Genomic DNA, 26,219 nt, shown 5'->3' with positions numbered 1-26,219 from the left:
CAATGAGCACCTTTTTAGGGGCAACACACTGATCCTGTGCTGGGCCTCGCTCTGTCCCAAAAACATGGGACCACAGCCTGAAGCTGTTCTGCTGATGTTCACTGGAGAATAAGTCATCGTCCACAGAACCAGTCTGACTTTTATTTGAGACATTAGACGTTTTCTGTTGAAAGGAGCCGGGTGGTAAACTCTGGTGATAAATGTTTGCACTCTGCCTGTTGGCGCTGTAGGGTCCAAAATGTGGCAATCGGGGTATTTGGGTCGATCCATCCATGATCCGGCTGAGCAGGACAGAGCTTTATCAGACCCGGCTCCATGCTTCCAGTCCTTGATGTCCGGGTTTGGTAAGTCTGTTCAGGCTGCGGCCTCGGTGACCACGGTGGAACCGGATGTGGTCGTCTGCTTTTATAACCCGCCCAACTGTGGCTAGACTTAGAGTAGGCTCCCTGCCTGACCTCTGACCTGTTCTGTCTGCTTGGTGTTTGGTGTCTGGGCTTAAACCCCGCAGAGACGGAGCAGACATCATCAGCAGTCGATGTGACACTGATGAACTCATTATGACTGGAAACAGAACGCTTCGCTCTTTTCACCGTAACAGTCCGGTACAGCGTCAGCATCGCTGCTGATGCCTCGATCTTCCGGTCCATCTCATGTTCCACCTTTCCATCAGTTTTAGAGATCCGTCTGCTTCATGCTCTGCTGCAAACCACCCCAGCATGAAGCCAGAAGAACCCCCTCATGCACAAAAAGTAGGCACACCATTCGGGGGGTCCCAAAACATCATATTAACTGTGTTGCACCCCTCTGATGCCCCTGCTGGCCATCCAGTGCTGCTGCAGGACTCTTTGGGTGGTGCGCAGGTTCAGCTGCTACAACTTACCTGATAGGTTGGAGATAAATGTGCGCCTGGTTTGGTTTGGACAGTGCTGGTACCACCGCCTCTTTGGTTGGTATGAACGTGTTTCTGTGGTTAAGGTAATATTTGTCTGGCTGCAGGATGAATGTGGGCCTATCAGACGCCTCCCTGATGATGTTTGATTAGATTAGACTGAGAACCTGTGAAGTTCCTTTTTGTAAACTGTGGTTAACGTTTCAGCTGTGAGTTTGCAGATGAAACTCTTTAATTATCCGGGCGATATTCTGGTTGGTATCACCTGTTGTGGTGTTTAGGACGCTGTGGGGAAGAAACAGATGAGCTGCTGTGTTTGAAAGCTCGTTTCAGACTCTGCACTTCACTGATGTCTGCAGAAGATATTAGCACTGCTCTGAATCCCCCCTCTTTCCTGTGGAGAAAAAGAGCCTGATCTCTCCTCTCCGTCCCCATCGTTACCTTGACCTCCTTCCTCCCATCCTCTTTGGCCCCCTATTTCCTCATCCCTCCTCGTTCTTCCCTTCCCTCCTTCCCTCCAGTCCCTCCACCAGCGTCCAACATTCTTTGGCTTCCAACTGTGATGAATGTCTGTCAGAGGACCCGACAGCCGAGTCTCCACTGTCCTCCATCATCCTCTTTCACCACCATCCCCGTCCTCTCTCCTGTCGCTTCTTTCTTCATAACCTGGACCTATTTTTAACTTCCTGTCTTTCCATTTTTCCCTTCCTCAGACTCTTTGTTGTCTTCTCTTTCTATCTCGTCGTCGTGGACATGTGGCCCTCCCTCTTCTCCTCGTCGTCTGCTCTTTGTTCTGATTGTGATGAATGTTGGTGAACTGGATCCAGAAGCTCTCTGTCAGAATCTTTTCTTTCTCTCTGATCTCGTCAGTTTCTCTCGTTCTTCTATAAACTTGTAATGAATGTTTGTCAAAGCTCCAAACAGCTGTGGAGTCCTTTTGCTCTTTAGTTTGTCATAATCGCCTCCATCTGTCTTCTTCTTCCTCCTTCCCTCCATCATTTCTTCACCTCGTCCTCTGATGAACGGCTGAGGACATCCCTCTCACCTCCTGCAGCTCCATTGTCTTCTGGCCTTCCTCCACCCCAGCTCATCTCTTTGTTCCTCCTGTTAAAGTTCCCTCCCCGTGCTTTTTCACCTGCTTGCTGCTACTACTGCACATTCACCCAGTGTATATATATATATATATATATATATATATATATATATATATATATATATATATATAATGTTCTTCCTCTACATTTCACTGTGTGTTATACTTGTATAACTATGCATGTGACAAATAAAGAACCTTGAACCTTTAAATGCTACGAGGTGATGGCTGAACTCTGTAGATGTCGGTAACCTGACCTGGATATCCATCGACTTGTTTTGGGGCTTGCTGTTTGGCTTCAAGAGAATCTATTGTGGTTTTAATGATTAACGCCGTCTCTGCTGCTCTGTGTCCACAGCTCGGTGGCCGTGCTGAGGGAGTGCATGAAGAACGAAAGTCTGGTTCGTTTCTTCCAGGAGAGGCAGGCGACCCTGAGCCACTCCTTACCGCTGGAGACGTACCTGCTCAAACCAGTGCAGAGGATCCTCAAGTACCACCTGCTGCTACAGGTGACCCTTCATACCACCTAATACTACAAGTTATATCGCAAATACTACCAAATACTGCATGCGGTGCCTGAAATACCTCCAGATATACAAGTTAAACTTCAAATACGATCAGATGTTGGACATAGCACCTCAAAAACAGCCTAATACAGGTTGTACTAATGAATACTGCATATAGAACCTCAAATACTGCAGGTGAGAATTAAAATGCTATCAGATACTGTGCACACGAAAGCCTGTTACTTGGTCAGGTGCCACCTGCAAGTGCATCCAAACACCTCAAATTCTAGTAGTTGAGAAGTAGCTCAACATCTCAAATACTAGCTTTAGTTCAGCATAAATGACTTCAGTCCTACCTGATACTGCTAGATGAGTACCTGCTTCCACAGGTAACACCAAACATCCTTAATGATGTCACTCCCTGTGGTTCCCTGAGGAAGCTGATTGGTCCTCGTAAAGCTTTGGTCTCCAGGCAACAGGTCTGTCTCCTGTCAGTAAACAGAGGGTCAGGCTGAGACCTCTCAGCGCGTCGCGTCTTTAAAGACGAGCGGTGTGTGTCCTCGGCTACGTGTGCGGGGTTTTTCCCAGGACCAATAAAACGAGGATAAACTCTGACATCATCTCAGAGTCCAAACTTCTCTTTCCGCTCTGCAGCTGCTCTGTCACAGCTTTGTTCTGTCCTCTGACCACAGGTCCTTTACCGTCTGTGCTGCAGTGAAGTGCAGTTATGCTTCTGTCTCATGACACGCTAACGTGTGTGCACGTGTAGGACAGAAGTGATTAAAACGGCTGTTTCAAAGACAGGGACCGACTGAGACCAGCGTGGTCAGTCGCTGTCTACAAAGCAACACAGCTGTGCAAAGACGGCGATAAAGGTCAACAACGCCGAGTCCGTGAGCAGTCACATGCAGTCTGTCAGAGATGAAATGGGGATTAAACCGTGAATCCGTTGCCATCTGCACGCACAGAAATTTGCATTATTTACTTTAATTCAGAGTCTGTGCAGAACGCAAAGATCTGAAACTGCAGGACGGCCATCTAACTGCTAAACATACACAGGATCACGACCGGAGGACAGTCAGCGAGTCGGCTCCGCTGTGCAAAGAGTTGGTTGAGGTTTGAAACTACAGCTGCCCTAAAACTCAACTTATCTGATTTCAGCGTGTAGAAGAAGTAAAGCCAGCGGCCTCGAGTTAACGTGACAGGAAGACTCGTCGATCAGTCGTAAGCTCTGCTTCTCGTTGTCTTTGTTGAGTCAGTTTTGGCACAAACACCAAACAGATGCTGGAGCCCGTTTGTGCCGCAATCAGCACCAGGAAACGGGGACTCTGTTAAATCACACGAGAGCGAACTGCAGGCTGGCCGTCGTCGTGTTCTCATTACTCTGAGGAGAAGCTCAGCAGACGTTTGAAACAGACGAGTCTCAGTTAAAGACTCGCAGCACAAAATAAACCCACAAATTCTAACAAATGAAATATTTACACACACGTGTAATTCTGCTCAGATACCACCTGATACTGCAGTATCATCGTGTGTATTATTGTGAACATGCAGAAATACTTGAGTAGAGTCAAAACGGATGAAACGATGGAAACAAGCTGAAGCGGTCCGGTTTAGGAGCAGAACCATTTGTTCTTCTGTGCCAAATTCCCATCGTTAATAATCACATCTGGCTGAATGGAGACTTGTGCTCCAGATGTTTAACATGACGCGCAAACACCTGGAAGAGGCGAGGACTTGTTCATCACGTCTGTTCACACAGAGCGTGCTTTAAAGGAGCTCCTACGGTGTGAAGCTGAAGCCGCAGAGGCCTTCTCACTCAGCCGTCTGCTCCGTGAAGCAGGAACAGCTTTCCCAGTGAACGTGCCGAGTCTCCTCACTGGTCCCAGTCCAAGCCCAGCTCTAGGAGCGGGCGGGAGGATGACACAGCTGAAGCTGCTCTTTGTTCTCGCTCGTTGGTCTGCAGGATTTGCCGCTGCCGCTCTGATGACGGCGGCCAGTTTAAACATCGGTCAAACACGTGTTTGGATCCGAGCTGGGATTTTCCCAGAATCCTGAGCTGCTCCCGTTTCAGTCCATTCTGTGCTAAGGCGCTTCAGGGTGCAGTGGAATGTAACTGCACACATACTCTGAGCTACTTGTACTTCCAGTCCGATGCTTCTCACAGGGAAGCGACGCTTTTGACCTCCAGAGTTCACAGAACGACTCCATGAGCACGAATGAAATGTGGCTGATCTGCAGCTTCAGTCACAACCTTTGCAGTCCAATGTGCTATCCGCTGCGCCACAGAGCCGCACGGTGAGGTGGCTCAGTGGCAGTTTAAGGGTTAATGATGCTTCGCGTCCTCGTGTTCACGGTGGTCTCAATGACGTCAAAGCAAACTGAGTAAAAGTTACGAGGACACAAACCACAGTTTATCTGAGGCTCGGAGAAATCCCCGTCTGTGTTTTGGCCTCAGCAGGCGGAGGATCAGAGCGGGGAAGGATCTCAGAGTGCGAGCTGTCTTTTATGTGCGGGTCTCGTCTCGTTTCAGGAACTTTCTAAGCACTTTGACAAGAGCGAGCCCGGATATGAGGTCGTGGAGGATGCCATCGTCACCATGACAGCAGTCGCATGGTACATCAACGACATGAAGAGGAAACAGGAGCACGCTGTGCGGCTGCAGGTAACGATGATCATGCAGGACCCCAACGTGAAAAAAGCTGCTGAGAAACATAAGGCCCGGGGGCCAGAATCGGCCCACCAGACTCTAAAGTGGCCCACTAGATGGCTCTGGAAGATGTGAAGGAGGGCACTGATACTACTCAAAGTAATTAAGTAACATGAAATTTCCTGTTTTTCATGATAGTTCAGCTTTTTACGACGAGTCCACAATAAAAAACAAAATGACACATTTACTCCCGACATGCTGACAGATTTCTTTCACTGATTTTTTTATCTGCGAAATCTGAGATGTCCTGTTGAAGTTACTCGTCTTTTTCTTATATGACGATGTTTCAGTTAAACGTCTTTACACTGACAGAATGAGGATGTTTCACTCGTCCGGTCCATGTGGCCCACGATGTAGATCACCTTGGACATCTTTGGTCTACCTACGAGCTACCATTCAGCAGCTATTAACAAAGACTGTATATGAAAGATGGACACAGCTACCATATGAGCTTGTGGATCGATATTTGCAGGTTTCATTGTTAGCATGTTAGCCATCGTTAACATGGGTTTGTGACCAGATTTAGCTGAGCTTTGGAGCGCAATCACTAGCAAGTTGATGCTAGTTAGCGAGTTAGCTTAGTTAGCATGTTACCTAGCTAGTTGTTGCATAGCTGGGACCCCCATGTGCTTTGAGAACCGATGAAGCCTTTCAGGTCTGAGGTGAAACATCTTTGAGAACCTAAAGACGTCCAGTTGCCTTCAGCACTGAGAACTTTGTGACCCATGCAGGCATTTTGAGAAAACTGGTTCTCTAGAGAACGCTGTGCTTTTCCAAAGAACCTTTCTGAAGATGAAGGATCGGTGCAGATCAGCAGGTTTAGGTCGGGTTCACTCCACTGTGGTTAGCCTGTGACCTTTCACCGATGTCTCGCTCCAGGAAATCGAGTCCCTGCTGGTGAACTGGACTGGGCCGGACCTCAGCGGGTTCGGCGAGCTGGTTCTTGAAGGTTCCTTTAAAGTCCACAGAGTGAAGAAGGAGAGAGCGTTCTTCCTGTTCGATAAAATGCTGCTGATTGCCAAGAAGAGGATGGAGCAGTTTGTCTACAGCACACATATTTTTGTAAGTAACAACACGTTTGAGGCCGTCGTGGGTTGTGTCTGCACTCCTGCATCACAACAAACACACATGCGACCCCCCAGGAAACAGAGGCTCATCGCCACAGCGATGCTCTGACCTTCAGGGTTCCTCACGTTTGTCTCTGTGTCTGCTCCTCCACCTGCAGTGCTGTAATCTCCTGCTGGTGGAGAATCTGAAGGACCCGCTGTGCTTCCGAGTGTCCGACCAGACCATTCCCAAACAGCAGCATGTAGTCCAGGTGAGGGAAACCTCGAGTCTCCGCCTTAAATCTGGATCTCAGATGCAGCGACCTCACTGTTTGTGTCTGGATCCTGTTTTTTTGTTCTGCAGACGAAGAATCAGGAGGAGAAGCGACTGTGGGTGCACTACCTCAAGAGGCTGATCGTCGAAAACCATCCCGCATCACTCCCACACAAGGTAAGCAGGTTCACATGTCCTGGTCTTCCTGTGTGAAGCTCCCACGTTCTCCCCACCATCCAAAGACACTCACATTAGATGCTGACTCTTACCTGCCCACGGGTGAAGTTCAGCACCGATCACTGTGGTTTGAAGCATATTGCTGCTCGCAGGAGATCCGATTGTTGAGTAGACCTGGCTGTGGTGGCTTTACGGCCTCTGTTAGCAGCTGATTGGATTGATTTGCACTGCAGTGAGAGCGCGATCTGTACCTGAGCAGCTGTTTATAATGTTCACAGCAAAGATCGAGGAAACATGCATGTAGTCGTGCTCCCAGCAGCAGCAGTAGAGTTTAGTAAAGAGTGCAGCGTTAGCAGCTTTTGTAGATCTTTGCTGCCCCCTGCTGGTGTAAACAGTAAGGAGCAGCAGATGTCCTGTAACATGAGCAGGATGGTGATACATCCATGTTTGTAACCAGGTTACAGTGGACACACTGACTCTGAATATTTAACATCCCACATCCAGCCAGCTAACTGGAGTCAGCGTCTCACCTGTTCATTTAAATCCACCTGGTTAATGTGAGGATTTGTCTTTGCTCACACGTCTGACTGATTCACTGATCGTTTCCAGGCGAGGCAGGTCCTGGGAGACAACTTCTGTCAGTGTGAGTCTCACACACACACACACGTATTCAGCATTTTTATATAACAGTTTTCAGCCTCTGCAGATGGAGTGACATCACTTCCTGTGTTTCAGCTCCTCAGTTCGAGCAGGACCACCTGAAGAAGTCATCTGCGTCTCCGCGGCTGGACGACATCCACGCCTATCACCGAGGCAGGCGTCAGTCAGGTCAGGGTCAGTCACCTCCTCCTTCTCGAGCTGCTCCTCATCTTCTTCTCCTGCTCACAGGTCATGACTGCGACTTGTTTGTAACACGTTTCCGAAAATGGGGAAAGCTGTGCATTAATCTAGCGTCTGTTTAAGTGGACGCACAGACTGGACATAAATAAAGGTTTTCTGAAGGATATGTGCTCATTCTGAGCTGAGCTTCAGTACACAACGCCGGACGTGTCTCCCGAACCTGCCTCATACGGCTCGGGCGTTTTTGGCTGCATGAAGTCAGCAGCAGATCTGGTCTGTACTCGGGTCAGTTTAGCCGGCGCGCTGGTTCGTGGAAAGCGAGCAGGGTGCAGGTTTGTCATCTGACCGAACAAAGAAAGAGTTCTCCGAGAAGCCTCAGAACCCGGAGGTGTGCGTCATCATTACTGGGACCTTCTCAGATGGCCTGGTTACCCCTGCCAGTGCGCTAATGGCCCCATCATGGATGCTAGCTTTGAACTGATAGAAGCCTCCGTCTGAGTGGTGGAGGTCGAGCTTCACGTGTGACTGCAGAGGTGACGGCGGTCCCTGCTTACGGTGACGTGTTCCTGAACCCACGCAGCGATCTCCAGCACACAGTCAGCTCCAAGAGCCTGGCGGCCACGGCCCCCCTGAGCGATTGCACAACAACTGTGCTAAAGTTTGACCCCCACCCCACGGCATTACTAAATCTAAGAATCTGAAAAACACGCTTATCAGAATCAGAAAGGGTTTTATTGCCAAATGTTGAGCAGGTTTACAACATTAGGAAATTGCTGCGGTACTTACCCATATGGAAAAGATATGTATAAATCTTATAAAGTTTGTATCTGTCTTGTTTGAAACTTGTATGAAAAGCATATAAGAGTGAAAACAGATATCAGCTCCCTTGAAAAATTATATAATGAAACTTGTATGTTTTGGATACTTACGAAAACAATGTATGAAAGTAATGAGAAAGTGGCCACTTTCATGAGTAATCACATACAAGTTTTTACTATTTCTTTTCCATATGGGTAGTGCAAACATACTGTCAGATAACGCTTAAATAAACATAAAAATTAAAAGGTTTTTTCTGGTTTGTGTCTATTCCAAATGACAGACCCGATCACCTCGTCTTAACTGTTTGAGAAACCTTTTGATAATATTATCAACTTTTGTGCACCCAAAATGTAAGGCGGCTCACAGTCATGTAGTCTATCATACCAGGAACGGGACAGTTTGAATTTCAACCCTGACACGAGGGCCTCTTTCTGCTCTGTTTGTCCTGCAGAGCCTCCAGAGCTGCTCATGTACACGCCAGAGAAGTCCAGGAAGAACCTGCCTCTGCTGCTGGAGGGAAACCTGCCGTACCGACGCACCAGGAGGCAGTCAGGTACTCAGACAGGCTTCAGCCACAGCTCAGGCTCAGAGTCTCCACCCTTTATTCATATAAAACAGCAAACATCTGCTTTTTGATGCTCTAATCAAAGAGACACAACGAAGCAGCAGGGAAAGTGAAACTGACTTTATCCAAACGGTGACTCACAGCAGCCTGAAACACTGCAGCTCAGAGTCCTGCATCGTGGAAGCAGCTATGAGATTGTGCTTTTAATGAATAGAATAGAATAAAAAATATGGGTCTATTATGGGTATGTTGCAATGTACACAGTATGAAGGTATGTTATTAATATGTTATAACTATAAGTGTGTACAGGCTATGAACAGGATGTAAATATGAAAACTATACAGAAATATGAACTTTGCAAGTTATAAACAGTCGTAGAAGTATAGTTATTGTACAGAATGATTGTCTATACAGTATTTACAGTAGTGCAGTTAAGATAAGTGAGGGTGTAGATAGTTTCTACAGAGGCTATATAAAGTGCTAGTGGTTGTGAGTGGTGGTTCAGTCCATGTTATTATTGTGTTTGAGGGTACAGTTGTCCATTGTGGGTGTGTGTATGTTCAGTCCATGAGTTTAACGTGGGTCAGATGTCAGGAGGCAGAGTTCAGGAGTCTGACAGCTGTGGGGAAGAAGCTGTTCCGGTACCTGGTGGTCTTAGTCCGGAGGCTCCTGTGGCGCCTCCCAGAGGGCAGGAGGGTGAAGAGTCCATGTGATGGGTGACTGGGGTCTCTGATGATTTTCCCAGCCCTTTTCAGACACCGCTTCCTGTAGATGTCATTTATGGCAGGAAGTCTGTGTGGGTGAAAGTATTTCAGTCAGTAAGATGAAGATTCCTGACATAACGAGGGTGAATGCAGGAAACTCAAAAACATGTTCTCTTTCTCGTTTCCACGAGACCATGTGTTGTGTAACAGCAAATATTATGTTGCAATAACCAGCCTCCCCTCCTCTGTTCCAGCTCCTGCCAAAGACATCGAAGCAGTGTTTCATCCCAACGGTGAGACGAGTCAGACTCTTATCCACATGATGAGGCCCGAACCCAAACATCACCCTGAGAGCTAAAATGAAACAAAGCAATCAGAAATGAACTGTGTCCGATTTCTCTGCAGGTTGAAAAAGCCGTCGCTGATAAGATTGTTGTTTTAGTTCATCGGGTTTTAAAGCTGCCACAGCTCCAGGGTCACGTGGAGGTGGAGAAGCAAAGAAAGCTCCCACAGAGATTCCTCCGCTGCAAACGACGGCGCTTAGACCTGGTTAATGTTTTCTGGCAAAACGATGGACTTTCTTCCGTCTTTCATCCACACTCGTTTTACTTCAAAACTAAATAATTAAGAGAAATCCACAAACAATATTGGTGAATAATCCCTCTGCTTTCCAGAAAACGGGAGTTTTCCAGTCATTTTCAGGTGGATTGCTCCCTGTTTGTGCGTTTGTTACAAACCCCGGTTTAGTGCCACAGTGATGTATGAATTGTGGGTAATCGTTTGAGCGGAGCTGGCAGAGATGCTCAGAAAGAATCCGTGAGCTCATCGGGAACCAGTCTCCCAGTCCGAGTGTGCGGACTTTGGTTCTGGGCCTGGATCTCAGTAACTAACAACAGCTGTTCACCACAACTTGTTTTTCACAACTTGTGAATAGAAATGGTGCAGTTCCACAGCCAGGGGGAGCTGTTGCTCCTGGAGTGACATTTACCTGCTGAAGCGCAGAAATCTGAAAGATGAGCTCTGAAACATCACGTCTGTTTCTGAATGGGAAAGCTGAAAGCTGCAAAGCTGAGGGGTTGCCACAGTGGGACATGTTTGAACTTGGAAATGTGTTTGCTCTGATATGCATGTCGTTGACTGCGAGAAGCAAATTAGACCGGACTCATGTTTCCTGCAGCTCTCGGGGTGTGGGTTTGGCTCGGGCCTGCCTGGCTCAAGCATTGTTCAAACATGAAACTTGTGGTTATGTAGTTTCAGATGCCAAGTTGCTAAGTGCCTGAAAACAATAATAATACTTTGATAACACCGTTCTCTTTGTTCTCATCCATCACGGCATCTGTCACCCGTCTCGCCCCACCGCTTCGCTCCACCCGGGAATCTCGCAGCTATGAAGGTGAGACCGCGTTCAGATTTCTGGCAAATGTGCAGCTCAGCTATTAAACGCTTCATTAACCATCAAAGATCCTCTGGTCCAACATCTCAACTACATCGTTTTTCACAATCAGCGTATAAACACGTATATTTATATATATATATATTTAAAGATTTCTTGTGATAATAGTTATTATTTATTTTTATAATCTGTACAGTTATATTTTCATGAGGTCTAGCTGGCCCAGATTATTATTATCGCTTCATAAATTTGTTGGGTGCTGAGCATGTCGGGGAGGGAATGGGAGGAAACTTAAACATGAACATTCACATTTATGTCAATATATGTATTACATAATACATATATGCATTATATATGTATATATGTATTATGTATATTTATGTCCATTTAGACGTATGTCTGTAGTTTGAGGGAGATTTCAGTGATTTCAGTTTGGAGCGCTGAACAGTGATGAGTGTGAGTTTGCACTGCTGGTTTTATGGTGTTTATGCTGGACTGTAAATCTAAAGAAAACTGTTACTGTAACAGCAGGCGGGCAGTGAAAGCGAGCTGTGCCACGCAGACAGCCTGGGCTCAGCAGGCAGCAGCAGCACGTTGGCCTCCTCCGTCATAGAGGTGGAGTCCGAGCGAGGCGGCGCCAGTTTGAAGCCTCAGCTACGACCGAACAAGGAGGAGGTAACTTTAGCTTGTGCTAGCACTCGTCAGCACTGCAGCCTCAGAGGATGTATCTGCGTTAGTGCTGACCTGATGTCAGGATGGATGGATGGATGGACGGATGGATGGATGGATGAGTAGACGGATGGATGGATGGATGGATGGATGGATGGATGGATGGATGGATGGATGGATGAGTGAGTAGACGGATGGATGGATGGATGGATGGATGAGTGAATAGACGGATGGATGGATGGATGGATGGATGGATGGATGGATGAGTGAGTAGATGGATGGATGGATGGATGGATGAGTGAGTAGACGGATGGATGGATGGATGAGTGAGTAGACGGATGGATGGATGGATGGATGGATGAGTGAGTAGACGGATGGATGGATGGATGGATGAGTGAGTAGACGGATGGATGGATGGATGGATGGATGAGTGAGTAGACGGATGGATGGATGGATGGATGGATGGATGGATGGATGAGTGAGTAGACGGATGGATGGATGGATGGATGAGTGAGTAGACGGATGGATGGATGGATGAATGAGTAGATGGATGGATGGATGGATGGATGGATGAGTGAGTAGACGGATGGATGGATGGATGGATGAATGAGTAGACGGATGGTTGGATGGATGGATGAATGAGTAGACGGATGGATGGATGGATGGATGAATGAGTAGACGGATGGATGGATGAATGAGTAGACGGATGGATGGATGGATGGATGGATGAATGAGTAGACGGATGGATGGATGGATGGATGAATGAGTAGACGGATGGATGGATGGATGGATGGATGAATGAGTAGACGGATGGATGGATGGATGAGTGAGTAGACGGATGGATGGATGGATGGATGGATGGATGGATGGATGGATGGATGGATGAATGAGTAGACGGATGGATGGATGGATGGATGGATGAGTGAGTGAGTAGACGGATGGATGGATGGATGAGTGAGTGAGTAGACGGATGGATGGATGGATGGATGGATGGATGAGTGAGTAGACGGATGGATGGATGGATGGATGAGTGAGTAGACGGATGGATGGATGGATGGATGGATGAGTGAGTAGACGGATGGATGGATGGATGGATGGATGGATGGATGGATGGATGGATGAGTGAGTGAGTAGACGGATGGATGGATGGATGGATGGATGAGTGAGTAGACGGATGGATGGATGGATGGATGGATGGATGGATGAGTGAGTGAGTAGACGGATGGATGGATGGATGGATGGATGGATGGATGAGTGAGTAGACGGATGGATGGATGGATGGATGGATGGATGGATGGATGAGTGAGTAGACGGATGGATGGATGGATGGATGAGTGAGTAGACGGATGGATGGATGGATGGATGGATGGATGAGTAGACGGATGGATGGATGGATGGATGAGTGAGTAGACGGATGGATGGATGGATGGATGGATGGATGGATGGATGGATGGATCGATGAGTGAGTAGACGGATGGATGGATGGATGGATGGATGGATGGATGAGTGAGTAGACGGATGGATGGATGGATGGATGGATGAGTGAGTAGACGGATGGATGGATGGATGGATGGATGGATGGATGGATGAGTGAGTGAGTGAGTAGATGGATGGATGGATTGATGGATGGATGAGTGAGTAGACGGATGGATGGATGGATGGATGAGTGAGTAGACGGATGGATGGATGGATGGATGGATGGATGGATGAGTGAGTAGACGGATGGATGGATGGATGGATGGATGAGTGAGTAGATGGATGGATGGATGGATGGATGGATGGATGGATGAGTGAGTAGACAGATGGATGGATGGATGGATGGATGAGTGAGTAGATGGATGGATGGATGGATGGATGGATGGATGAGTGAGTAGACGGATGGATGGATGGATGGATGGATGGATGGATGGATGGATGGATGGATGGATGGATGGATGAGTGAGTAGACGGATGGATGGATGGATGGATGGATGGATGAGTGAGTAGATGGATGGATGGATGGATGGATGGATGGATGGATGGATGGATGGATGAGTGAGTGAGTAGACAGATGGATGGATGGAAACTTACATCGGCTCAGGAGCCCTGAGCTGAGCCAATTCCCACTGCAATCCCACTACAGTAATATAATAAAATGTATTTAATCAAACTTGTGCACAGATAGTAGGTTTGAAAACAGGACTGTATCAAACACTCATAGCATCCTTTTAATGGTGTCTTTTCATTTTTGTTTAAATGAGGAGAAGGAGGAGGAAGAGGAGCTGACCCCCTTCAGTCCTCCTCCCACTCTGTCCATCACAGAGGAGATCCTGGAGTTCATCAACCAGAGTAGAGCCAGAGAGGGGCTCGCTGCCATCCACACTCACATGACGGTTAGAAAACAGAACACCCACCATAACTTGACATGTGGTCAACCACGTTTGAGGACACGAGTCTGAGTCAGCCTCAAGTGGACTATATTTTTCTTTCTAGCCATACTTGTTTAGATTCATGAAACTGTCACACCATGTTGCGATGTCATTGATTATTCACTGATTTACTGAAGACCAACCTTTGTGAAACCTCACGTATAAAGAGGTCAAATCCTGGGTTTTGACATCTGAACATTGTGGCTTAAAATCTTATCACATGACAAACTGCATGTTTATCAGGAAAGAGCCTTAAGATAGACCATCCATTACCAAAGACCTCAAGCAAACAACTCCTTTACTACACATGTTCTTGTTCAAGGTTTTATTAATTTAACAAAACAAACCAAATTCAGGCAGATATTTGAACAAATTCCAGTGATTTCCCTCTTTTTCTTTAAACTATTCACTAAACTGTTAAGTAACACACCGGTGGGTGTCCATATCCCACCAGCTACATTAGCACATGCTAGGATTCATATGACTGTAAGTTTCTTCTTACTTTTTTTCCCCGGTACAGATCAAGGATGAGCCCAAAGAGCCTCTATCCAACCAGACCAACTTCACCTGCCCGCTGCCCCCAGTCACCTCCAGCCAAGAACAAACACACACAATGCCACAGGAACAGGAAAGAGCAGAGATTGAGGATGACATCGTCCAAAGTCAGACTGGAGAAAATGAGACAACAGAAAGTGAAATCCAAGAAATTCAAGTTGCAGAAAGTCAGGTGGAAAAGGGAGAAGAAGTGCTTGGAGAAGTACAAGAAAATGATAAAGAGAAGACGAAAACGAGTGAAAACGAGGATAGACACAAGATCGTTCCACCCCAAACACTAGACCTTCATCGATTCGTCTCAGAAGAGGAGGAAAGCAAAAACAAAGTCATACCGATAGAAGAAGAAGAGTCCACAACTTCCTCCTCAAATCTAGGAGCCCCTAACCAGCCCAACAAGAGATATCACCCGCCTACAAGAGGTTCCCACCTCACCAAGAGAGATAAGAAGATCATTGAAAAGATAAGAAGTTACTATGAGGCAGCAGCTGAGGCTGAAGAGGGCGAGGAAGAGGATGAAGAGCTTGCTGAAGAAGTAGGGTCAAAAAGGAGAAACAGTTTCTCACAAATTCCCTCTGGCTTGGTAAAGGAGACCATGTCACGCTTTGATGTCGGTGGTCACCAAGGGGAGTCAGAAAGTGGACTGTCCAAGTTCGAAGAACCAGAAAGAGATACTGATAGGGAGCACCTTTCTTCCTCTGGTCCAGTTTCTTCCCCATTTCCAGTACTAGCAGATGCAAAGAGTGATGGACAGGCTGATAAACCAATGAGCTCTTTGGATTTTCGAGAAGAGGACCGAGTCAAGTCTTCATCCTCTGCTGCGAGTAACGACGAAGAGACTCCAAATCCGGTAAATTTGCAATCAAACCAAAGCAGGCCTATTGGAGAAGAAACAAAGATTCAGGATCAAAATGAGAATGTTTGCAAAGGATCGTTGGTGGAAAGACGGGAGGAGAAGGTGGAAGGAGAGTCCAGAGATCAAACAACCATGCCTGGTGCTGGAAACCAAGCTATTACAAATGGGCATGAAGCTAACCCACCAGGCTCAACAGAGGCTAATGGAAGCCATGAAGAAACCTCTACACCTGTGAATACGTGCGAAAAACCTGAGACAAAAACCCAGAACATCTGGACTAGAACCAGAAGCAGAGACCAAGCAAAGGCCATTGGGAACCTCGAGGACCTTCCCAGTCAGATAAAAGTGGGTCGATGGTCTCGCCACTCCAGGATTGTCACTGCTAACCGAGCCCTGTTCGAGACCATGGGATCGGATGTGGCTGGTATCGGGTTATTCGAGGCGAACCCCGTGGTAGACCCTGTGCTGATAGAAAACTCAGAGCGTATTCTAAGCAAGGTCCAAACACTGGCTCGAATGTACAGCGCCAAAGCCAGCACCATGAAGGTCCCCCTGCATCAAAAACGCTCCAATAGTGGACGGAACCAATCGGTGGTTTCTGCTAGTCTGTCTGGACCCGCAAGCCCGAGCCAAAGTAGAAGTCAGATACAGGCTGAAGCTCAAGTTACAGCTGAGCACCAAAAACAATATGAAACAGAAACCGGTCAGTCAGAGTCGAGATGTGCAACCCAAACTTACTCCATGGTCAAAGTTCAAACCCAAAACGTAACACAAAGGCGGCAATGTCAGATTCAAGCTGAAGACCAGAACCAGACTCAAACCATGAGCTGGAAGACCAAAGAGATCCAGGAAGAGAGGACAGTAAAGACAGCAGAGAGCCTCACACCAGGTAAGCTGCCTTTTCTAAGACTTCCTCTAAGATGCTGTGACTTTGGGTTCTTTAAAGAGAGTCCAGGACCAAATTATTGTGTTAACATAAGATAAGATCTCTCTTTTTTGTCAGTGCTCATCCCACGTCGGCATTATGCACAACACAAACAACACAACACGGTAACTTAATAAATACAAAAAATGAAAAAATAAAAAGAATGAGTGTATGTGTAACACTCTATCCACGGTCTCAGAGGAAGTCTCTGATCCAGCTGCAGGTGGTAGAAGGAAGTCCGATATCCAGCAGTTTCACTATTAGTCTGTCTGTGGATTATCAAATTAAAAGCAGCGCTAAAGTCAAGAAAGAGCAGCCTGGCGTAACGGCCCTGTTGTTCCAGGTGAGAGATGGTGGTGTGCTGAACTCCCTGCCATACCTGTCCTGAGTTGTTGTTGCTGAAGTGGTCTTAAATCCTCCTCTTGTACGCTGCCTTCTCTGTTGCCTCTTTTCAGCTCAGATCTGGCTGCACTGTACTGCGTACCATCACCGGATCTGAAAGCGGCGTCACGTTGCTTCAGCAGGACCTGGGCCTCTTTAGTCATCCAGGGTTTCTGGTTGCAATACACCCGGAGACGTTTGTCCACAGTGACACTGTTGGTACAGAAGTTAATATATGAGAGCACTGATGCTGTGTGCTCTTCGAGGTCCTGGTGTTCAAACACCGTCCAGTCCTGCAGCTGATGTGATGCACCTTCTGGCCAGGTTTTCTTTGTGGCTGGGGGGCTCTCCTCCTAACGTGTATGCAGGGATCAGCAGTATTGAACTGTGGTCTAACAAACCTCGATGTGGTAGATGTTGCTGTAGGCTTTATCCAGTGTGTTTTGCTGCAGCCAAGTCTCTGTGAGCAGTGTAATGCTGCTGTCCCATACACACCTGTTGATTCGTCTGTTTTGTTGGACAGGAAAATACTTGGAAGCAGTGGCTTAATTGTTTGTTTCATGTTTGGTTCATACTCTATATTTCATTGTTTTTCCCAGATGTCCAGGAGGCTGCGATGGAGCCAGTTGAACCTCAGTCGTTTGGTCATGGGTTTGTCAAAGAACAGATGACCACCCAGCAGACGAATGGAATTAGCCTCTCCAGGCCGAGAGACTTCATCTCTGCTTTGAGCAGAGAAAGAGACTCTGGTGTAGGCCGTACTCTGAGTGAAACTTCCCAGACCTCCACCACACCTCAAGAAAATCCAGCCCCTTTGTTAAGCAACCAATCATCCAGTCTGACCCAGGTGAACAGCTATGAGCACAGGTACACCTCACCTGGAGCATCCTCATCTTCTACAACAACCATTCAGCATCTCAGGACACAAGCTGGAGACTGGAGCTCCAGTTTGTGCTGCCCTGCCAGTAACAAGGACCCCTCCAGGGATGACCCCCTGAATGAGAACAGGGATGTGCATCCAGATGTGTGAGTACTTTACTAATTAAGTAAAAATGAAAGGACTATAACAATAAAGGATTGAGTACAAAAAATGAGTTGAGTTGATGATAAATTATGGTTAATCATATACATACATGAATAAACATTAGTCAGTACCATGGTAAATGACCAAATGTTTATAAATGATGGAAGGCAGAAGGAGTGAAGCTCAGATCCGACAGAAACCACAAGCGTGACATGAAATGGTCTTTCTAGCATTTTATAGGCTCACCACGGTGCACATTGAAATGAGTGAGATTAGCTAAATTTGGTTTGCAGTTCAGAGCAGCAGCAGCAGATTCATTCCCACTACTTTTCTCCTTGTGGTTGCCTGCAGGCCGGAGCAGCAGAGTGGTCGGCACTATGCTTATTCAGCCAGAGAGTCTGGAGAAATCATCACCCAACCCGCTCCCTCGGAGCCACCTCTGTGTGCTGAGCACTGCAGAAAAGTGACCAAAGATGGAGATAACCAAGACAAAGACAAGCAGGACGCAGCAGCTGAACAATGTATACAAGCTAGAGTAGAACACAGCTTCACAGATAACAAGGATACGCTGAGCAAAGACGTGAATGTTTACGCAGCGCCTGAATTCAGTGTTTGCACAGGAAATGCAAATGCAGACGCGTCTTCAGGAAAGTGCAACAGCTCTGCAAGACCTCACCCAGGGCCGAGCAGAGAGCAGAGAGAAACAGAGGAGGGCAGCACTGTGCTGCGAAACCAGCGTCCGCAGAAGACATCAGCAGAGGAACTCTCCAGCGATGAGGGTTCAGCAGGGCGCTTTGGTGAATGGAGACCCTTAGGAGAGCTTCCTGCTCAGCCTTCCCAGAGTCTTCCCTTACTCACAGCCTCTGGCTCTTCACACGCAAGCTGCCACGCACTCACAGAAACCCCAGGGCATCACAGTTTAAGAGAAAATGAACCACGTCCATCAAATCCCGCTCAGCTGCAGTCTGAAGACCATCTCCCAACATTCACCAGCCAAAGGCCGCTCGACCTGCTGACGACGCTGGGCGGACGGGCTTCATCTGATCCCCCGAATGTCAATAGCATGCCTGAAGGTGACCACAGGTGTGTATGGACCTGATAACTGACAAGCAAAAGTGCAGAAAACCCAGAATCTGTGCAAGCTCACACTGCTCTGACAGCTCCCAAAGGTTGTGACTGGCAGTTAGTCAAGAGCTGAATTAAGGCCCAGTATGAGATAAGAAGGGTATTTCTGAAGTGTGAATCATGCACAGTTAAATAACTAAAAGCATGCAGCAGGAAATGAGCAGAATAACTGCACTTTAGAGATTTCGTGAGCAATTGGAAGAGTTTTTACAAAGTAATAATGATAATCTGATGAAGGTGGCCAATAAGGGGAACCTGGTCGTTGTGTATGAACTCGAACCCCTAATAAACCAGCAAGCCCAGCCCATGCTTTTCAGTTTAACATATTTTGATCTGCTTCTTTTTTCTTCTTTTATATAAGAAATGAAATGTGGCTGTATTAACACGAAGGTGAAGTTCAAGCCAGGACACATGTTTTCATTAAAGCGTATGCCTCGAGGTTCTCTTGCTCTTGTAATCTTTGGCACTTTATTTCAAGCCAGACTAAATTTTATCTGGCTTCTGATCAGTAGAAGAATTTGCCTTCAGCCACATAATTTACCTTTGTTTGTCACATTACAACTTTCTGTTACCACTAAAACGTTTTATACAGTACTTTGTACAGTTCTAAAGAACTTGAAAGTCAATGTTTAGTATGATCAGAGATGGGCAGTAACGTGTAATCCGATTACTTTTTTCAAGTAACGAGTAAAGTAAGGGATTACTATTGCAAAAACGGTAATTAGATTACTGTTACTTTCCCGTAGGAACGCTGCGTTACTGCGTTACTAAAACCGTGATGTTTTTGTGAGAATGTCTCATGACAGTGACGTAAGCGAGTGCGCCGTTCGTGACAACAGCTGTGTGCAGATCAACAATGGATCATATATGGAGTGCAGAGAGAGTATGAGCGTGCAGCGTTTAAAGCGTGGAAGTACTGACCTTACTTTGAGTTTGATTCCATAAAAAGTGACAAAAACATTAGTGTCCGCTGTGCGTGGGAAGAAAACTTCTTTTTACAGCGAAAAAACCCCTAAACTTCCAAACAAGCACCGAGTAGCTACAACGTAATGGGAAACTCACAGAGAAACTCGCGGATTCTTCCACTGACCGCGGCACACCTACACCAGGGTAACCCTCCGCCTACCCCACTCCTGCTTTACAGGTGAAAATAGAGCAACAGGACCGCTGAGTCTTTGACTTTATTTATTTTCTGCTGTGTTTTACTTGCATCTATTTGAAAGACTGAGTGTAAACACAAAAAATATTTTATTTTATGTGCTGGAATGTGCAGAAAATAGGTTTAAATGTTAAACTAATTTCTTCCAGTCAGAGAATGTTGCATATAATTAAATTTTTGCTTGATGCATAAAGTTAAAAGATTAAAACTAATAAACAAGTTTTAAAAAGAGACTTTTCCATTTGATTACATTTTGTATGATGGATTATGCAGAAAAAGTAGAATTGGGCTGAAAGATCTATCACTTTATCACCTCTTCAGGTTGTAATTCGTGTTTTTAAAAAGTAACTAAGTAACTAAGTAATTAATTACTTTTGAAAATAAGTAATCAGTAAAGTAACTGGATTACTTTTTTGGAGAAGTAATCAATAATTAGTTACTGATTACTTTTTCAAGTAACTTGACCAACACTGAGTATGACCACCTTAATTCTCCGTGTTTCTTAAGGAATCTTCAGGAATACTTCTCTGGGCTTCTTGAAGGACGTTCAAAGCTCCTCTTTGGATGTTTCTGCCTTTTTGCTGATCTCTGTCAGGATGATCTCTCACTGCTTCAGTGATTTTGAGGTCTGGGCTCTTCTTTTTCAAATTTCACATATGGATCCATCGCTCCATCAGACCTGATTTTCAGTCCAGTTCTTGTGTCGTTTTCATGCCTCAGCCTTTGCACCACGTTTCTCTTCATTATCAACGGCCTTCTGGCAGACGTCCTTCCACTGAGAGCGTTTCTGACGAAGTTTCGGTGAAGGATGAAAATTTCTTCCTCTTTCTTATGGACGTCGTTTCAGACACTGTAGATCAAACCTATTCTTTTGTCCTTCACTTGTCCATTTTCCTCTGATTTTTAAGAACACGCTGCACGCCATGCTGAAATACTCTCAGCTAACAGCTGATCAGTTTGTACTGATCAATAGTATTTCATATCAAACTATCTTTATTGTTATTTTTGACATTTTTCATGGATTCATCTCAGGAAATGGGAACAAATGATGTGTTTCTGTGACTGGCTGCTGGCAACAAGGAGCCTAAAGATGCAATTAAAACTGCTTCTTTTCTAAGTTGTCTCTTATATGTAGAGACAACACTGGGTCATCGCTTTTTATGCTTGGTCAAAGTTCAGTGGCTTAACAAGGGGGAAAAAAATTCGTCTGGCAGAAGTAAGATCGTACCAGTCAAAATAGGAGGGAAAAAATCTAGATTTTAAGGAAAGAAACTCTCCCTAAATTGTGGTCAGTCAGAGTAGTTTAACTCTCTTAAACTGTAGCTAAAGCCGCAGTGAAAGTAGAACATTGACATTATAGAGTACTGATAAGAAAGTTAGCTGATGGGGATCCGTCCGGCCCAGGAGCCGCTGCCAGTCGCCTCTGAGGCCTTTCCCAAACCAGAGCTTCAGTTCACGCTCACATCATCTGCCATTATTTACCAGAAATGCTGTCAAACCTAAATGAGGATGTGGTCCCAACTAGTGAACGTTCCTTACATTGAGCTTAAAGTGCCATTTTTGGCCCTTCTGCTGTAGTGTTAGCTGGGCTTTTATCACTTGGAAAGACGAGAGTCACAATGCCCCTGTCAGAGAAGCTTCTTTAAGTATAACTGCAGTGATTTTTTTATTTAATTCGATAAACTAGATGTTTTTAAATCTGTGCTTCTCTGTAACTTACAGGGACCCAAAAGAGCCAGGATGCCCGACCAAACTTCCGATCTTCAAGACTCAGGAGGAGAGAACTACCCAGGCTATTACCACGCCTGACCAGGGCACCTCTGCACCCTCAGCCTTCCAACCCAGCCTGAGACACCGCTCTCCTTCTCCTCATAGAGCTCCTCCTACCTCCTCAGTACGAGCACCACCTTGCTCCTCACCATTCAGGCTTATTCCAGCATCTTCTCCGACTCCTGTATGCCCAAACAACATCTCCAAGGCTCTTTCCAGCTTATCTCCGACTCCCCCTTTAACCAGGAAAGCCCCGTCTACCCCCTCTCCTGCATCTTCCTCATCATCTGTAAGAGGCCCTCCTCCCTCCCCTACATCATCCTCTACCCTTCGCTCTCCCACATGCTCCTCCCCCATCACCTCTTCCTCCACATTTACCAAATCCTTAGCTGCCTCCTGCATCAGTCAGTCTATCAGTCAGAGTATGGCAAAAGACAACACTGCCCGCAACAGCGTGAATCAAAGTCCCTCCTTACCTTCCTCTCACTTACGACGGCGTTCCCCTTCTCCCAAACCTCCTTCCAGCACACCTGCTTGTGCTCAGTTAGGATGTTCCAAGGATGGGTACCACCATCCAAGATGCCCACCGTCCACTCTCCGGACCTCTTGCACTTCTCCGTCCCTCATGCCATCTTCTCCTCCCTCTCTTTCCCAACGCTCTCCAAGTCCATCCCATTACCAGCCGGCCTACGCTTCATCCTCTTCACCACGTCCCTCATTCCTTCACAGCAAAACTGGTTCTTCACAGAACTCAAACAACAACAACAATCACAGCACAGCAATCAGTCAAGTGAGCTGCAGCTTGAGCAGTGCTCTCAGTAACGGAGGTTGGTTGGTAAGTCCACAGAAGGAGACATTCTCTAATGGGACCAGTAAAGCCGCAGTAAAGCAACAATCCCAAGATTCTCTCTGGTCAGGATCACACAACCGTGTAGCCCGGCCTTTCTCCGCATCCGAACCCAACTCACGAGTTCAGTCCCCATCTCCCTCTCCAGCTTCATTCATTCACCTCTGCTCTCCACCTCCACAGCACAATTTCTCCTCCCCCATGGCAAATAAACCGCCCCATCCCCGGAGCTCAAGGGTAGGAAGTGCAAGTTCCCATAACCCATTAGGTCTAACTTTGGAGCTACCCATCACCTCTTCCATGAGTTCTTCTTCATGTCCGAGCCCGCGGATCCTCTCCCCACCTCCTATCGGTGTGTCAGTGAATGTTTGGGCAAACAATGTTGCAACACCTCAGCCTAGAAACGCTAGATATGTTTCCTCCTCTGCCTCTCCTTCTCTTTCATCAACATTGGCGTCTTTCCCAACTTCTTCTTCGTCCTCCTTTGTCCCACAGAGTGGTTTCAAAGGATCTTTCCCTTCTGGACCCTGCCCTACCACCTCCCTAAGCCTCCGCAGGTCTTTCTCCTCCAGCCTGGCCGACAGACCTTCCAGCCCAGCCCGGCTCAACGCTGCTGCCCAGCGACGTTCCTGGGCAGACAGCAGCCGAAGGTCCCTAGGTTTCAGTGGAAATGCCCATCCTTCTTTTGACCAACACGAGTCCTGTCCGGTCAGTCCAAGGAGTGGATGGTCCTCTTACAGCAGCTCACCCGCATGCCTCAGCCCTGAAAATGGGCTTCAGTCCCCACCCTCATCCAGCAAGTTTTCCCCAGGGAACGGCACCGGGGGTGGGCAGCATTTTACCAGCGTGCCCTGGCCAGATGTGCGAGAGCTTTCAAACAAATACAATGGAACAGATATCCCGGATACAGGCGATACTTGCACCATCAGTGCCTCGTCTCCTCCCCCTGTGTCCTCCACCGCTTCATCAGACAGGCAGATAGACTGGGAAGATCCCGAGTTACAGGAGGGAAACTGTCGGAGCCAGCTGATCTGCGCCTACCTTAGCCGACCCTCCAGTGAGCAAAACCTCACCTCCTCAAGTCTGACTCTGTCCACCTCAGGAATGACCTCTCCTCCACCTGCCCCCTACCAACACCACCAATTCCACATCAAACCACCGCCTCAGGTTCAAATCTATACCACAGCACCTCCTGTGTCCCCAGTCTCTTCTCCCCTGCCCTCAAGAGCATCACCACTACCCAAACAGGGCAACCACAAGGCCAGTTATGCCACCACAGTCAACCTACAAATTGCTGGAAGTGGCAGAATAACCTCCTTCAGCACGGCCCAAGTTAGCCTAACCCAAACCCTGCAGGGTGGAGCAGGAGCTGGAGTAGCAGCACAGGGGCAGATGGTGAGGAGAGTAAGCATCAACGGACTCTCACAGCTTCCTTCAGCTCTTCCTCAGAACTGTAACAGGATATAAAGCAGTGAGACTAGTCTTTCATTCATGGAGCCAGAAGGGAAAATATGTGCAAAGAACACAGCGGACGTGGTTTTGTTTCTCACGAATGGTCCCGCCCTCACCTCGCCGTGTAAGATAGATGTTTTATATGTGCAGTCTTCACATGTCGCAACAAACAAAACAAGTTTTTCACTGTCTGTTATAAAAGATGGACATAGCCACAGTGACGTCACAGGTTGGTTACGAAACAGGAAGTGGTGAGCGAGGGGTGGGCCTGAAACAGCCCTCAGTCAAAACGTTAACCCACCACGAAGCACTGTCATCTTTATCCTCCTTTCCTGACTCTGATGGGACCAAAATTTCCACAACTCATAACTGAAGGTTCATCAGGAAATTGAGCCCATTGTTTATACGGGCCTCACGTTTTTATCTGACTCTGAATGCATGCTGACGGAAGTGTTTGCAGAAAGGTCAGAATATGGCGCAGAAGAAAGGACTTTGTAAGTAACACTGTTCCTATGTGATCTCCCCGTCCACAGCTGGATGTGATGGATTATGACCAGCTAAAGGTTGGAAGATTGCTTTGATCAGTTCTGGACTACCTGTGGATGCGTTTGAGACTTTTTTTTGGAAAAGACTTTCAAACTTTTAGCATTTATTGAGCTGGACTACATCCCAACCCTGCAAACAGATGTTTTGAAGGTCCAACTATGCTGTATCCAATCATGTGTATTATTTTTGTGATCTTTTCTCTTTTTTTAAATACATACATATATATATATATATATATATATATATATATATATATATATATATATATATATATATATATATATATATATATATATATATATATTGTGTTGGACAAACATCCATATGCGGCTGTCTGAGGCCAGTGTGAGGCCAGTGTTAAAACTTGTTAACTGTGGTTAATGATCCATCTCTTTTTTTAATCCTTTTTCCTTCTTTTTTATCTTATTGTTTATTTATGAAGTTAGTCTTATTTTCTTTGGCACTTAATATCCTTAAAGTAATTTTGGTATTTTTGCACAGTGTCTTCAGCTCTTGGGTGCATGCATGAGTGTGTGTATGCGTGTGTACGTTTGACATGACGTGTCTGGTAAAGTTTTACTTTTAACTTCAGACCAAGCTGATATCTGTGTTTTTGCTGAACTTGGTACTCACTCTGCTGATACCAGCGCCGTCCAGAAACCTCCTCCGGAAAACTCGTGAACTCCAGAGGTTGCCAAGATGGATACTGGAGCATTAGCAGACTTGGGTCACTCCTCAGTTTGGACACATATTTTCACTGAGATTTTTTTTTCACTACACTTTTATTTATATAATCCCAAGACACGAAAACAGTTGCTTCAAACTGCTTCATATTGTAGGGTAAAAACCATACAGTATTATAAAGAAAGCCTAACAATCAGACAACCCCATATGAGTAGCAGTCGGAAGTCCTAAAAACTCCCTGAAAAGCCTTCAGCTGATCCAAAATGCTGCAGCAAGAGTCCTGACAGGGACTAGAAAGAGAGAGCAGATTTCTCCTGTTTTGGCTTCCTGTTAAATCCAGAATTCAAAATCCTGCTCCTCACATACAAGGTCTTAAATAATCAGGCCCCATCTTATCTTAATGACCTTGTAGTACCATATCACCCTATTAGAGCTCTTCGCTCTCGCTCTGCAGGCCTACTTGTTGTTCCTAGAGTATTTAAAAGTAGAATGGGAGGCAGAGCCTTCAGTTTTCAGGCCCCTCTTCTGTGGAACCAGCTTCCAGTTTGGATTCAGGAGACAGACACTATCTCTACTTTCAAGATTAGGCTTCAAACTTTCCTTTTTGCTAAAGCATATAGTTAGGGCTGGACCAGGTGACCCTGAACCCTCCCTTAGTTATGCTGCAATAGACGTAGGCTGCCGGGGATTCCCATGATGCATTGAGTTTTTCCTTTCCAGTCACCTTTCTCACTCACTATGTGTTAACAGACCTCTCTGCATTGAATCACACTTTTTCTCTGTATGTATTATTGTAGGGTCTACC

At 46.4% G+C, this 26,219-nt stretch overlaps 2 protein-coding genes across 2 annotated transcripts in view; both read left to right on the top strand.

Moving 5' to 3' along the window:
- The window catches only part of plekhg2 (pleckstrin homology domain containing, family G (with RhoGef domain) member 2), a 60,778-nt gene extending 50,797 nt beyond the window's left edge, over positions 1 to 9,981 (top strand). Inside the window, exons 7-15 of the mRNA XM_026191414.2 lie at positions 2,341 to 2,491; positions 5,022 to 5,153; positions 6,078 to 6,260; positions 6,424 to 6,516; positions 6,609 to 6,695; positions 7,305 to 7,338; positions 7,431 to 7,523; positions 8,806 to 8,907; positions 9,878 to 9,981. Coding sequence (XP_026047199.2) covers positions 2,341 to 2,491; positions 5,022 to 5,153; positions 6,078 to 6,260; positions 6,424 to 6,516; positions 6,609 to 6,695; positions 7,305 to 7,338; positions 7,431 to 7,523; positions 8,806 to 8,907; positions 9,878 to 9,981 — 979 coding nt within the window. The remainder of the gene's footprint in view (positions 1 to 2,340; positions 2,492 to 5,021; positions 5,154 to 6,077; positions 6,261 to 6,423; positions 6,517 to 6,608; positions 6,696 to 7,304; positions 7,339 to 7,430; positions 7,524 to 8,805; positions 8,908 to 9,877) is intronic.
- A 1,029-nt stretch (positions 9,982 to 11,010) lies between these two features.
- LOC145420167 (uncharacterized) lies at positions 11,011 to 24,855 on the top strand. Its single transcript, XM_080289079.1, has 7 exons — positions 11,011 to 11,016; positions 11,545 to 11,691; positions 13,926 to 14,057; positions 14,614 to 16,390; positions 17,407 to 17,833; positions 18,183 to 18,914; positions 21,838 to 24,855. Exons 1-7 carry the CDS (start codon positions 11,011 to 11,013, stop codon positions 24,197 to 24,199), a joined length of 5,583 nt encoding a protein of 1,860 aa, XP_080145205.1. The 3' UTR covers positions 24,200 to 24,855.
- Positions 24,856 to 26,219: the final 1,364 nt, after the last annotated feature.

Source organism: Astatotilapia calliptera, chromosome 14 (assembly GCF_964374335.1).
Source record: "Astatotilapia calliptera chromosome 14, fAstCal68.1, whole genome shotgun sequence".
NCBI classification, from domain to species: Eukaryota; Metazoa; Chordata; class Actinopteri; order Cichliformes; family Cichlidae; genus Astatotilapia; species Astatotilapia calliptera.
This window is presented reverse-complemented; position numbering and strand designations above follow the sequence as displayed.